The sequence below is a fragment of the Phoenix dactylifera genome, chromosome 2 (genome assembly GCF_051530095.1).
Source record: "Phoenix dactylifera cultivar Ajwa chromosome 2, Ajwa_hap1_PhDact_Kaust_v1.1, whole genome shotgun sequence".
Lineage (NCBI taxonomy): Eukaryota > Viridiplantae > Streptophyta > Magnoliopsida > Arecales > Arecaceae > Phoenix > Phoenix dactylifera.
Window position 1 is genome coordinate 56,945,900 of NC_143191.1, and position 15,217 is coordinate 56,961,116.

Here is a 15,217-nt window from a genome sequence, read left to right on the forward strand (position 1 = left end):
TTGTTAGAGGGCCCATTGTCCCTTTCTCCCTTTGAAACACAATAGTTCTTCTAGCCAAACTTTTAGGCCACTCTTGTACTGCTTTATCTTATTGGCTTTTTGGACTCTGATCCTTGAAGTTTCTTGGTGGCAGGAGGATGGATTTGTTATCTGATACAAGAGAATTTAATAAGATTTTCATGCTGAGGCGCTGCCTCATGATTGATTCACTTTGGATATGAAGGGGAAACTGGTACCTTCAATTAATAATGCATATTTCTTCATCTGATTTGAGTCCATCATGGCCATTCCTTTTCTTCATCCTAGCATGCAATGAGAACACCTTCGAATCATCCTTGCATGCACATTTCTTCATCTGATTGATATGCATTTTCTAAAAGCAGATGTTGTTCGTTCGATTACTTGTGGGAGCTTTGATTGAAAGGAGTGACAGTTGTCATAACAAGTGTGCACTGCAGTGCGGTCAAGATATGTTTTTTTTTTTTTGGTGGTTCGGCTGCTCAAACTGTTCTCACATGAGCACAACCAGCTACATCACTAACAAGAATACTAGTAAAATCAGCAGGAACTAAAGCCTGCTGGGTTCAAAAAAACTTCTTCTGAATGCTGAGCAACGAAGGAAGCGACCTAATCAGCACCTTGGTTCGCCTCCCGAAAGACGTGCCTGACCTGAATAGCCCGGCAATTCCATAGCATCCATCGCATGTCGTACAAAAGCAGGTGCTCCACCCCCTCCTGCCTCTCTATCTAATGGCGATCAATCAAGACAGTAAGTCAAGATATGCTTCAAGTGCATGGTCAGGTGTAAGTGCAGTCATCATTGGAGGCACTTTAATTGGCATGGATTTCCATATGTTTTGGGTTACCAGCCTACATTGCTAACAGACGCCAACTGCTTACCGACAGGACTACAGCAGGGTAAACTTGCAGTAGTGCCACGGTAAAGCTCAGTGAAGCCTATTAGACAATTAGTTGCAGGTCCTCGAAGCCTATTAAAGGCAAACTCAACATAGCACCTCTTTGTTTAGTCCTTCACAAATATTCCCTCTCTGAACTGCCTGATTTTCAAATGCCTAGCGAAGCATTATCAAAAAGGAAAAGTTTTGGCCCAACATTTCTTTGTGACCTAGATATTATGAATTCAAAATACGAAAATAATTTCTATATACGAAGAGATAAGGCTACATTCATGTGACTCTCTAAATTCCAAACCCTCCCCTTCTTTTTGGTTTGATTCAGTGCCTGTCTCTTTGTAATGCATGCAACCTCAAAATAATGACTCTTTAAGTTAACCTGATCTCCAGACAAACCATGCCAAGGACACAGCACAAAGGAATTATGGTTTTACCTCTGCTTCTAGATGTTGATCCCATGGTTTACTAAGCTTGTCAGTAACTGAGGTCGCCTAGCTTTTATGCTGCAGCATCCGAGCCCAACAAGACTGGGACACACCTAAAGATGCGACAATCTGTGGTGCCAAAATAAAGCAGAGTTGCTGGTGAATCCTGGAGCCAAACCAGAATGGTCATTGTCCTAACATCATTGGTATGAACAATAAATATATTGACAATGCAAAGAAAGGCTCATTAGTAGCACATTGTTTTAAGAGCAAAATTATGAAAAAAGAAAAGGCCACTGTTTCATCTATCAGAGTGAAATCTATCCTTCTAACAATCCTGATTACTATAATCTCAATCAAAAGTTACATATTGATACAAGCTTATGGGGATCCTTTATATGAACAATAAAGTATTAATTTACAAAAGCAATAAAAGACCAAAAAACTTTCATGATGTTACAAATCACACTTTTACACTTTTACCTTATCCAGCATCGTATCTTTGGCTTGTTTTTATCTACCCCGTATACTTACTGTACCTGCCACAACAGAACACATTGAAGAGGTGTACTGCTCCCCCAAAAAAAGAGATGTACTGCTAGAATCCACAAATCCATCATGGGCAATTAGTTGAGAAAAAACTTGTCTCAATTGATAACAAGAGAGGGCTTCCCTTGAAAGGATTTAACGCTAAAAACACCAAGGTCTCCAGCAGAGGCATGTATGCAAATTGGATTCATTCCAAACTGAGTCGTTCTGCTAGTGAATCAACAGGTAAAGAACCGAGGGGAACTGAGGACTCAACCTCCTCAAATGAATCAATCGAATCATTCTCAAAATCTTCATAATCTTCATGATAAGCATCTCTTTCCATAAACTCATCACCATCTTTGTCTTGAACGCTCTCAGTCTCAGTGTTAATTCTAGCCTTATGTGTGGCTATTGAAACATCAGGCTCTTCTCCACTGGGAAGGATTAAGGCAGGATATGAGTGCTCTGTTGCCTGTGACATCCCTTCAAACTCCTCAACCCTTTGAAGAAGAGAATCTGGGCTGAGTTGAGTCTCATCCAGCAAGAGTGCTTTGCTTGAATCTATTGCACGCTTCCAAAGGGAAAGCATTTTTGGGCTGGAGAGCTCTTTTTTAGTGGTGCAATTGTGACTGACATCATTTGACTGGCCTGTATACACATGAGCCTTGTTTCAGATTTGGAAAGCAACAGTATGAACCCAACCCCCAGCACCAACAAAAATACACACACACACACACAAAAAAAAGCCACCAGCATTGTATTTTGTTGTCCTGAAACAAAATGGCTTCTATGAATGCCCTTTTAACATAGAAAAGGAGGCAAGAGGCACATCAACATATAAGATGGGAAGAAAAGCTACAACCAATGAAGGCAAATCCTTAAAATGTCAAATGACTTTATATAGTTGAAATTAAGAAGTCCCTTGGGACTTTTTTTTGCCTGTTTGTCTGCTTAGAGATAGAACTTCTTGAATTAACAAAGGCATTTGAGATCCAAAAAAAGGCCAGGCAGTTCCACAGATATAGCTTACCTTCTAAATACACTTTTTATATGGAGTTCTGTAAGTTAATATCATTTCTATTGAAAACAGGGTATAGGCTTCGAAAATGATTGGCCAACAAAAATACTCAAAATATATATTAAAAGACAGACAGCATGTCAAACAAAATGATTTTTCTCCAAGTTAAAGGCACACCTGAATTGTCCAAACCAGATGAAACACCACTGTCAGTCTGGTGAAGCTTTGAAACAGAAGAGATAGGTGTCTGATAACTTGACTTCCAATCTCTACCTCTCCACATCAGTATCTGCTCATTGTCAAAAGACAACAGAACACAAGGAACAAGTTCCTGTGAACCAACAACAAGCAGCTTCAGTTGACAAGGTTCATATATTCTTAAAAATTACAGAATAATTCTATTCTTAAGAACTTCACTTTGTCCTGGCAAGAATTCTTTTAGTGATAGAAATCAACTAATGTGGCATCGAAGTAACTTAAGAAGAAAACACCAAGGTATGAAATATTAACAGAAAACTTCATGAACCTTCAGCTTTGCACCTAATTTTTTGTAATCACTTGCGTGCATCCCTTGGCAGTCAACCTTTACCAGCTCGCTTCCTTCAAAAGCATCCCTCACATCCTTAACAAGATTAATATATATTCCATTTTTTGCTGCAAGATAAATGAACAGTATAAGTGTATAACAGTTAAACAAGTAAAATAACAGCTAAAATAATGGATACAAACAAGGAAACTTAGCTTACCTAATTTACAGATTGGCAGTAGGTTTTGCCCTTTCTTTCTCAATTCATCTGCTTCTATTTTTGTAAGTCCTTCCGGAGCATCCTGAATAAGCTTTGGGTAAACAGGAGCAGCTGGCTTCCAGAGCATTATAGGATATCGTGGGCGTGTACGAGGGTCATAATTTCTGCCACGAAAAAGATAAACAACGCCGCCAACTCGATGTATAATCTTTCCCCAAGTCTTTTCCTGTCATCATTAAGAAAAATTGAACCAAGAGCTGTTATTCCTTTTAGTAATGTGTAAATTTTGTGAGGGAAAAGAAGACCTAAACATGTGCAGGATGTAGTTTTAAACTCTGTAACAAAATAAATAGTTGAAGATGAGAACCTCAAGATGATGACAGATATTGTCCATATCAATAGTAGGAACACCTCTGCACCGAACCTTACAAACCTCCTGGCGCCTCCAATGTGAATGTATTGATTCCAACATGTTATGGGTTAACCCATCCCTTCCTGCATAGCATAATAAAAGAGTTACCACTTAGCATGAAGTAATAACAACGACACTTTGCATTTGTGATATGCAACATCTCTTTTTTTTTTTTCAATAGGCTTAATATAAGCTTCAGAATGCATGAAGTTAAAAGATTACACATCCTTCAATAATAAAATACTAATATAATAGAGGGAAAACATGCATGTGTACCAACATTAGATCATTACAATAGATATCACCAGACCACTATTTTATCCTACACATCAAAAAATCAAACTAATGTCATGGCCCATTTTTGGACAGTTTCAATTATTGAATAGATCTACCTACATCCAGATGCCCAACATCGAGCATGAGTTCAGCTTCTAATCTTGAGACAATAAGGAGCTAACTCATAGAGTATTAGGGGCAATCCTTTTATCCAAAGCCCATCTTTTGAATGGCACTATCTGTAACATAGACAGGGGCTCTCCTTGAACTGGACCAAGTAACAGTTACCTAAGGTATCCGAGCTTGCTCAGGTGCATCTAGGACGTTTGATTTAGTCTATCTACCCCGGTCACAAACACACCCACCATTGTCTCCAAACGTCCTAAGCCTTTTTCAAAGAGACCAGAGAAACCCAACCCAAATGCTCAGAAATGAATGCAGTGTCAGCCTGTCCAACAACATCAAATCTCCCCAAGCCTCACTATCAATTCCCTTGTGAACTAAAATAGCCAATATATAACACACCTTGTCCAATCCCTCATCTTGAATTCCCTAAAGTTGCATTTTGAGTTAAAGAGTCCACAACATAAAAATCATTGGCAAATCATTTAGGAGTTTCTAACCATCACGGAGAAAAAAATCACTTTTAGATAAAAAAAATGAGAATAATATAAGGGTATAGACAATATATCGAACACCATTGACACATTCTAAGCCTTACCAAGATTCACCTGACGGTTGGAGGAGACATAGGGCTTGATAAGCGCCCTTACCTCCGCCCTCTTCAGCGGCACCCCCAATATTTCCTCCCGGGTTCTCCCATCGTTGGGGTAGCGCCCCAATTGCCCCAATTGCACCGCCCTCCGGGTCATCTCCATGACCTTCGCTCCCTCCTCCTCCACCACCATCTCCGGCTGTCCCAGCGGCTCGAACAACCGGACCTTCTTCTTCCTCTCCTTGTCCTTCTTGGATAGGAGAGGCGCCTTGCCGGTCCAGGGGCGGGGCATGGTAGGCGGGGCGAAGGGGAGGAAGGCGGGCTCCCGGATGGCAAGGGGCTTGACCTTGGGGGTCTCGGAGTAGCTGAACTGGAACTCGAAGGGGGCGCCAGGGAGGAGGTACGAGACACCAGAGGGGCCGACGACGACGGTGCGGCCGTCGGCCTCGGCGGCGAGGACGCCGTCGGAGACGGGCTTGTAGTAGCGGGAGCGGGAGTGGGCGGCGCGGAGCGCGGGATTAGGAGGAGGAGGGGCATTCCGGGAAGGGTCGGGCGGGGGCGTTTTGGGAGGGGGTTTGGATCGCTTGGGGACGGGGAGAGGGGGGGCGCGGTTGGGGGGCAGGGGCTCGTTGAGGCGGGGATTGGGGGGAGGGGAGGCGAAGAGATTTGTGCCGCCAGCCGGAAGGGCGGCAGAGGCGAGGATCGGCATGGATGATGTCTAGGGTTAGAGTTTGAGAGGTTTAGGTTGAGGGTTTGGTCACTAATGGCGGATAAGATGGCAGGAGTGAAGCGAGAGGGAGGGAGGGAGGTGGGGGGAGATAACGGAAAAATCTCACGCGCACGCATATTCTTTTTTTTTTTTAAAATATATATTATTAAATAAGAGAAATATATTATTTTACCCACTCTATTTATTTCTACATCTCCATTTTAGTTCAAAACAGATGAACTCTATTTTGAGAAAATCTTTATCCCTCTTTCATCAATTTCCATAATCAAATAAATTTTATTTAAAATTTAAAAGTAAATAAAAATATCATGCTCCCTTTTTTTTTTTTTTTTTTTTTTAACGGTAATTCATATATCTCTAATCTGAGTACATCCTGCCAAATCAGAAGAAAATAAAGAGTACAGTAGGGGCGGGAGCTCTACGGAAGGCGTCCATAAGAACTCCCCAAAATGTCGTGCAACATAGGAGGCGACCCAGTCTACTGCCCTGTTCGCCTTTCGATAACATATGCTACCCGAAACTCATCCAGCTCCAAAGCCAACCTGCGTGTCTCGCGAATGAGCGGATGACCATCTCCATAACTATCCGCACCCTGAATCCACTCGATCACCATAAGAGTCTCCCCCTCGATGTGCACCCGCTCAACACCAAGCACCCGCCTCGCATATGATATCCCCTCCCAGACAGCTCGAAGCTCTGCCCCAACTACGGTAAGGCCTGGCATGCGGCGACCCCTGCTGCGACCAGACTACCACGATGGTCTCTGATCATAAATTCAACACCTCTGGACCTCCCATCTACTGCCATGTTGCCATCAAAGTTCACCTTTAGAAAATCAGGGAGTGGGGGTACCCAAGAAACGACAACAAATTTGGGCGCTGAGTCAACGAAGTGAGAATCCCAGATGTCCCTGGCCATCCCAAGAGAACACAAAGCAGCGCACAAAATCACCTCCCCAGCTTGAAGCACTGCTCTGACCACCACCAGCCTCAGAGAAGACCTCCTACCCTCAAACAAGCCTGCATTTCTGTCCAACCAGATATGGTAGGCCAGATATGCTCTAAGTACCTCTACCTCAACAGATCTATGGCTCCGAAAGGAGTCTCTCAGTAGCTGTAACAGATCTTGTACCAACACCACCAACTAGGGGAGAAAAGCAGGTGACCTCCTCCATATCTCCCTGGCCCCGAAACACTACAGAAGAGCATGCTCAAAGTCTCCTCAAAGTCCGTGCACACCTAGCAGTATAGAGGGATCTGCATACCCCGCCTGACGAGCACACTCCTGGTGGGAAGGCAGCCCCAGGCCACCTTCCAAAAGAAGAGCGCCACCCACGGATGAATCTGCATCCTCCAAATCCAACCTCCCTCGATCTGCCGAACTGGCTCCCCCCGAACAAAACCTGAAGGTCCCTCGCCCGCACCTGCGACCGTCCCGCCGATGCCCAGACTAATTTGTCAGGCTCCCCCCAAATGGGCACTGGGAGAGCCAGGACCATCTCCGCCAAGTGCTATCCAAAAACCTCCCGAATCAACCCCTCCCTCCATCGGCCCTCCTCTGAGACCATCAGATCACTAACCGTGTGGCCCGCCAATCGTCTCGAGTCCACCATGGTCGGAACCTGACTGAGCGGCTGCGCAGTCACCCAACAATCCTCCAAAACATCAATGGACCGACCGTCACCAATGACCCATCTAATCTCTGGGAGGACCACCCCAGCTCTGGCACACATCTCCCTCTACACTGGTGAGTGATGGCAAGCAGCTCTCGCTCCAGGCAGCAACACTCCATACTTCGCCCTCATCAAGGAGGACTACATACTTTCGGGCTCTAGTATAAATCTCGCGACATGTCGGGCTGCCAACACCTCCCGCCTCTTCAACAAGGACTGCACCCTCAGACCTCCAAACCTGGTAGGCTGACACACCACCTCCCATGCTAACATATGGATGCCACCCCTGCCTCCATGCCTTCCCCAGATGAAGTTTCTAAATAGTTGCTCAAGAGACCTCAAAACCGACACTGGGATGAAGGAATTGGAGAGTGAGTAAATAGGAATCAAGGAGAGAACTGACCGGACTATGGTGATCCTGCCCATCATAGATAATGAATGCATCTGCCAGCCCTCCAGCCTCCGCCTGATGCTGAGCTCGATGGAAGAGCAATCCCTACCGCGCAGCCGCCATCCTGAGATCGGAACTCCCAGATATCTCATGGTGCTCTCCTGCTAGCCCACCCTCAAAATCTCCAGAATAGAATGCCTCACCTCCTGTCTGGTCTTCGGATTGAAACAAATAGCTGACTTTGAGAAGTTGACCCGCTGCCCTGATGCTGCACAATAGTCCTGAAGAAGTCTGCCAATGACTCGGGCATCCTGCCGCGATGACCTGGCTAGCAACAACCAGTTATCAGCGAAAAGTAAATGGGAAATCGGGGTAGCACCCACCACTGGCCTGTAGGTCTCCAACTCTTGAGTAAACACAGCATGACGCAATGCTCTAGACAGTGCATCCGCACAAATAATGAACAGCAGGGGGGACAGGGGGCACCCTTGGCGTAGCCCTACCGAAGACTCGAAGAAACAAAATGGCGTGCCGTTTACCAGAACGGCGAACGATGGAGCCCTGACACATCCCATAATCCACTGAATCCATAACTCAGAAAGCCAAACCCCCGCAAAGACTGCTGCAAGAAATCCCAGCGCATCCTGTTATAGGCCCTCCCCATATCAAGCTTGACTCCCATTAAGCTCCTCCTCATCGGGGCTCTTTCCAAATCAAATATGAACTCCTGGGCTATCAGGACATTATCGGAGATGCTACGCCCTCCAATAAAAGCTCCCTGCTCCGGACTAATCAATCTCGGAAGGATATCCCTCAACCTCACGGCAAGTATCTTCGTTGTAGCCTTGTACAAGGTGGTGCACAGGCTAATCGGTCGAAAATAACCCAGCTCAGTAGCATTCTGCCGCTTCGGTATCAAGGTGATAAAAGTCCTCTGCCACTCTAATGGCATCACTGATGTACTGAAGAACTGTTGTATAGCCGCCGTCACATCCTGTCCCACTATCATCCAATACCTCCGAAAGAACAGAGATGGAAAACCATCCGGCCCTAGTGCCTTGTCCCCCTCGAGGGACCATATCGTCTCCCTAATCTCCTCTCCGACACCGGCCTAATCAACGCTACAGTCTCCTCCTCCAACACCCGATCCACAGGCATCGACATCACCGCTCGGCTCCCATCCCCTGTCAGCTCCGTCCACCTAGCTCTGAAGAAGCCCTCCACCATCCTCCGAATCATGGCAGGATCATCTGACAACTGCCCGTCCTCACCCTTGATGACTCTAATCCTGTTCTGGTGCCTCCTGATCACCGTCGCCTGATGAAAAAATCTAGTGTTCAGATCCCCCTCCAGAATCCACTGAACCCTGGACTTCTGTCTCCTTTGTGTCTCCTGCTGTCTGAGAAGAGAATCATGTAAAGCCAAGTGCAATCTGAGCTCTCCCACCTCCTCCTCCGATAATCTTTCCCTCAGTGCCTCCTGCGACTGTAGTCTAGCAATGACCTCCTCCTCCTCCTCCATCCTCCTAAAGATATTCCCCACTTCCTCCCGGTTCCATTTCCGCAACCACCTCCTAGTCAACTCCAACCTATGGGACACCCGATACATAGCATCTCCCCTAACCGGGACTCTCCATGCCTCCCTCACCATATCCCAGGACCGAGGGTAGCACAGCCAAAACTTCTCAAATCTAAAGGGGGGGCAAACTGGTATGTGTGCCTCTGTACTCACCAGCAATGGGCTCTGGTCCGAAGCAATCCTAGGCAAGTGTCTGACATGGTAATCTAGGAAGCACTGAGCCCACCCAGCCGTGGCACAAACTCTGTCTAATCTCTCTCAAACTCGGCCCCTCCCCTGCTGATTATTACACCCTGTGAACCTAGGGTCCGAGTAGCCCAAATCAATCAATCCATTGGATGTGAGAAAGTCCTGAAACTCCTTAATCTTCCTATTGTGAGAGAAGGGCTTCCCCCCCATCTTCTCCTGGGGGTCCACAATACAATTGAAGTCTCCTGCCATCAACACTGGATAACCCTAACCGATCACCTAAGAAGCTTCCTCCCATGGAATCCTCTTTTTCCTATACTCAGTACTAGCATACACCGCTGAGAGAACCTAAGGACTCCTATTTTCCTCCGAAATCACCATGATTACCTCCTGATTACATACATTGAAACTATCCAACCTACATCGCCCTAATCCCCAAGTGACTATAATGCCTCCCGACAATCCTTGAGATTCCACAGCATAGAACCCCCACGATCTCGGTAACGCCCTTCTAGCCTTCTGAAGACTCCTCCTAGATAGACGAGTCTCAAACAATACACAAATGTCGGGGTTGTGCAGTTGCACTAACCTACAGAAAGCGGGGGCAAAGGAAGGTTTCCCCGCCGCACGACAATTCCATAACATAATCTTCATAAAACACCCAAAAATGCCCCACAACCCACAACCCCGGAGTTGCTGCTGCTGCCGCCTTCCACCCCTTCCACGCAACCTTCACCTCCTGGAGCAACAGTAGACTTCACCTTAGTTGAAGCCAGAAGTTGAAGTAGAATTTGATGGTGCTGCTCCCCACTGCACCCCTGTGCCATTTGGCATGTTGCTACAGTGCCCTGCTTTCCCTCAAAGTCCAGAGCCTCTATATCAACATTTGATTCCCCACACTTGGCCTTCCCCTACGACAACCTCACCTTGAGAGATGCTTCACTGGCCGGCTGTGCTGTTTGGCACAATTTGGTTTGGAGCCCACTGCCAATGCCGACTGCGACCACCTGTTGGGAATTGTATCATAAGAGTCAATCGTCAGTGTGCTGATAATTGAATTTTGTAAATGAATGATAAATTAATAAAGTGTTATTTGGCATTGTTCATCATTTCATTGTATATCATCAAATGAACTCTTATATGATGAAGTCCTTAGGACTTGTTTTATGATAAAGGAGGATTTATCTTCAAGTCCTTAAACCTGTTCGCGACCAAATGATTTGCTGTTAGTAGGACGATAGCATTGTCGAGATTAGGTCGTTGTGAGACATATACGTTGGTTGTCTTCTTAACCAAGGAGTGTGGAGACACTGATATGTCGCACAGGTGAAGTGTAGGAGTACATTTTACTGAATGTGACCAATTCCGGAACACTCTACTGTCGAGAGATATTCTGAGTGGATATGGGTATAAGTACCCTCAGACCTGAGATCACTACAGTGACTAGCAATCAACTCACTGTACTTTGGTACCGGACTAGCAGAATTTCTAATTCTGGGACGGAAGGTTACTGGGTGCAGTCAAGTACTTGCAAAATCAGTGCGTGAGTCAAGATGGAATTGACTCCTCTTGGAAATAGGAGATAATGCTTTGTGTTCAATTTAGCAAAACCTTGGCCAGGATAATCCTTGTAAGGAGTCACAGGATTTTTAAAGTTGATCACATAGAGGATGTACTTACTACAGAGTTAACAGAACTCTAAAGTCATCCTGACATTAGGAGTCAAAGGAATGAATTATACAGTAACCATAGTCCAGGGTTCCAGAATATTTGCTTCGCATATATTCGGCCTATCCGGACGACGGGTAGCATTGCTAGAAGGTCATTTTGATTAGCACAAGAAGTTGTTCTTGTGCTACCGGCTTAGGTTCCAACCTATGGGGTCACACGCATAGAAGTTTCTAGGTTGATCAAATGGCTGATTGATGATTAAGAATCATTCAGGGGTAATTTGGTCAATTCGATTGACAACTAAGCAAAAGTTACATTAAAATAATTATTGAATTATTGAAGGGTTAATTAGTAATTGGATTACTAATAAATTCATATTGATTGAATTATTGGACTTTAATTAAGCCAAATTGAATTAGATTCAATTTGGGCTAAATTAGGGTTTGACCTAATTCGATCGGGTTCGACCCGAACCGATTGGGCATAACCTAATTGATCGAACTTGATCCAATTGGATTCGGCTTGACTCAAGTCAATTAAGAGTCCTTATTTAATGAGGATTAAGAGTCCAAATAATCAGAATTTATTATGGAGAAGAATTCCTAAAATTTAGAACCCTAGCTTTTTTTCTTGGAGAAGAAAGACACCTCATCCTTATCCCTAAAAGCAGTGGTGCCTATCCTCTTTATTTTTGGCCAATTTTTGGCGTGAGGAAAGAGGAGGCGTGGGGCTATTTTTTAGAAAAATATGGCATCTCAAATCTTTCTAAAAAGATAGGAATCAAATTCCTAATTTGTAGGGACTGTATGGCGCATCAAGCAGGGTGGCATGTAGCTGAAGTTTGGGGCACAATGACCCCTTAATTTTTAGGGATTCTTGGCACAAGATTAAAAGAGAATTTGTTCATCTCTTAGCTTCCGATTTAGCAAAATTTTTTGGAAATTTTATCAGCCAAATTCGTTGGCCAAAAGAGGTATGAGGCATGGGGGGTCTTTTGGCTATAAAAAGACCCCCATGCCTAGGGTTTGAAAAAGATGGTCTTTAGAAAGGATTCTAAATTCTGAAAAAATTTTGAGAGCCAGCCACCTTCTCTCCTCCTTCTTCTCCTTCATCTCCATCCTTCATCCTCTCGAAGAAGAATCCAAAGTTGAGTGCTTCGAGGGAGAAAAGTTCAACCACTGTAGTACCTCTGCACGAGCTAGCACTCCTGCAGTTGTGGATCTTCCTAGAGCTTCGCATGGACTATCCGTAGAGGCCGGACGCATGTGCGGCTATACAAGGTGATCAAGGCATCATCAAAGTTCTTAAAGCAAAAAGGTATGAGATCTGATCTCATTAAAAATTAAGATTAGAAATCAACTAGGTTGCTGAAATTCTGCATGACTACATGTTAGATATAGAATCATGCCTACTTATTTAGGATAAATGTTTAAAGTTCTGGATCTATTTTTGTTGTAGAGATATGATCTCTAGCATGTATAGGAATTAAATAGTTTAATTCATGCTTCCGCTGTAAAAATTTTAAAAATATATGCATGCGACCATCAGGGTCACCAACACCACCTCCACAGGGCCGAAGTCAAGACCATCCACCATTCCATCCTGGCACATCGTTACCTCCCTCGGCTCGTCCTCGGCCATAGCCGTCATCCCCGACTCGTACAGACTCGCCGCCACTGAGAGAGCGCGGGTCAAACGCTTCCTAGGTGGCTCCGCCCCCTGCCGTGAGACGTCGACTGCTCCCTTGGATTCGTGCGCCACCCGTGGAGGCCGGCCACGCATCGTCGCAGACGGTAGAGGGGAGCTCCTGCTCCTTCGGCGAACGGTGATCATCGTCCGCCCCGCCTTCGTGAATGAGGGTGTCTTCCTTCCAGCCACTTGAGAAGACCCGCCCGCCAACGAGCCCACTTCCTTTTGTTCCATGGGAGGGCTTCTGGACCATTTCATCGGGCTGAGGCCCAGCCCATCTGAGAGCAGGCCGCTACTTGAAATGGGCCTTACCTGAACCCCGCCCAAAATGGTTTCGGCCCGATTCGAATCCAGTTGAGAACCTAACTTGGCGCCCAACCCGGAGCCCGAGCCGAGTTGACTCAGATCACCCGGAACGACCCCTGCTCCCACTTCCAAGAAGTCCTTCTCCGGCGTCCTCCGGTGAGCCACCTTGGAGGGTTTCTGCCATCCTTCGAGGTCAGCCGGAGAGCCCGTAGGGACTGGCCTCTCTCCCGACAAACTCGGCATGGAGTTTGGGATGGGCATCGAGTTCTTCCTTGCTTTAGTCCCCTTCGTCTCCTTCCACCGGGATGCCGCCGAGGGCGCCCGCCGAAAACTGATCCGGTTGGTAACCATCCACGGTCCGTAGCAGCCTTCCTCTCCGACCTCATCGCCATCCCTATCTACCTGCGAGGGGGCCCCTGTGGCATCCTTCCCCCTAGCAACCTCTCCCAGTCCCTGCTTCTCCATCACCGATTCCTTCCCGGCCACCGATTCCTTCCCCATCGCCGCCGATGAGTGTCCAATCCGGCCACACTTGAAGCATGGAGCAGGCAAGCTTTCATAGGTAAATCCCTGCCAGAACTTCTCCTCTCTTCTCGCCGATCTCCCCAGCATGAAAGTCCCAGGCTTTAGCGGAGCAGAGATATCCAGTTCGATCTTAACCCGAGCGAAACCATACTGCTTCCCCTGCGCCGTGAACCCATCTAACTCCAGAGGGTTGCCAGTGCTCGCCGCAATTTGAAGGATGGTTTTCTTCTTCCAGTAATCCAACGACAACCCGGGCAAGCAGAGCCATACCACCACCCGCCCAATGCCGCTTACCCCCGGAATGAAGTTGGGGCGCCACCGGTCCATGGCGAGCAACTGTCCGGCCACCATCCACGGTCCTGTCCTCATCGCGGCCTCCTGGTCCGCTTCCTTGGCAAATCTGATAGCACTGAACCCGTCCACCAACATAAAGCTTTCAACATCGTACGCCAGTCTCCCGACCCGCCGGATTTCCTTAGCCACCCAATCCACTGGAATGCTCCTCCCCAAGCTTCTCACCAGTACCGTGGTGTTCCTCTACTCCGACCGCGTGCCTTCCAGCTCTTCTTCTGGCACCTCTACCACCTCGGTGAACCGACTCTGCACCACTTCCAGTTCACGGGGGGAGATCTGGTAACTAGTCCATACCGGTTGCTGCGACCCGCCTTTTGTCACCTCCGCCCACGTCGGACGCTTCGCCGCACTTCTGGGAGAAATATCGCTCGGTCCTCCGGACTTCCCCGACACCGGCGCCGCCAACGACCCAGCTCCAGGCTCGACCATGTCACTAACTCGGGACCCGTTCGACGAAATTTCCCTATGGCGACCACCCCAAAGCACAAATCTCAAAGCACCCGCCCACTGCACACCCGCCCCTCCCTCAAAGCTCTGTCTCTCTCTCTAAGAGAGCTATTCCTCAAATACTTCCTATTGAAGAATCCTTATGTTCTATCATGCTCCTTCAAGTCTGGGCTGGCGGAACACAATTTTGTGGAGCATGTGTTAATAAAACCATTAAAATAGGTGGCTGAAGGTGCTCGGCGTTGTTTAGAGCCTTAGCTTGCTTGTCGGCAGTCGAGCTTTGGTATCTAAAAATGAAGGATCCATAAGGACTCCATTGGTGGTTGAGCAAGACTTCTTGTCACATAAATAGGGGACGACAATTGCGGATCAAGAATGATTTAGGACGATGCAATCCAACCATTATCAACAGAATCTAGGCCGGCAATAATAACTATATGAAGGGATAGATCGTAAGAGAGTAGGTAAAATGGAGGGGTGATACTTGGACTCATGAGGTCTCGAGGATGACATGACCAAAAAAAACTTTAAAAAGAACAGAAAGAGAAGAGGGGGGGGGGGGGGGGGGGGGGGGGGGGGGGTGGTGGTGGTGGTGGGGGGGGTGGGGGGGCGTTGGGTGTTTGGGGGG

At 46.7% G+C, this 15,217-nt stretch overlaps 1 protein-coding gene across 1 annotated transcript; it reads right to left on the minus strand.

Annotated features, from left to right (window-relative positions):
• Window positions 1-1,638: 1,638 nt before the first annotated feature.
• CAF2 (RNA-binding CRS1 / YhbY (CRM) domain-containing protein) lies at window positions 1,639-5,881 on the minus strand. Its single transcript, XM_039124001.3, has 6 exons — window positions 5,044-5,881; window positions 4,002-4,129; window positions 3,635-3,860; window positions 3,415-3,542; window positions 3,066-3,219; window positions 1,639-2,518 (listed from the first exon to the last, which is right to left on the minus strand). Exons 1-6 carry the CDS (start codon window positions 5,744-5,746, stop codon window positions 2,076-2,078), a joined length of 1,782 nt encoding a protein of 593 aa, XP_038979929.2. The 5' UTR covers window positions 5,747-5,881; the 3' UTR covers window positions 1,639-2,075.
• Between the last annotated feature and the right edge of the window lie 9,336 nt (window positions 5,882-15,217).

What these genes read in the sequence shown, in the direction of transcription:
- CAF2 (XM_039124001.3), bottom strand. Translation starts at nt 5,746, where the DNA reads ATGCCGATCCTCGCCTCTGCCGCCCTTCCGGCTGGCGGCACAAATCTC. An exon ending in CAACCGTCAGGTGAATCTTG is followed by an intron (nt 4,130 to 5,043) that starts GTAAGGCTTAGA and finishes TATGCTATGCAG; the next exon opens with GAAGGGATGGGTTAACCCAT. An exon ending in ATATCTGTCATCATCTTGAG is followed by an intron (nt 3,861 to 4,001) that starts GTTCTCATCTTC and finishes TAATGATGACAG; the next exon opens with GAAAAGACTTGGGGAAAGAT.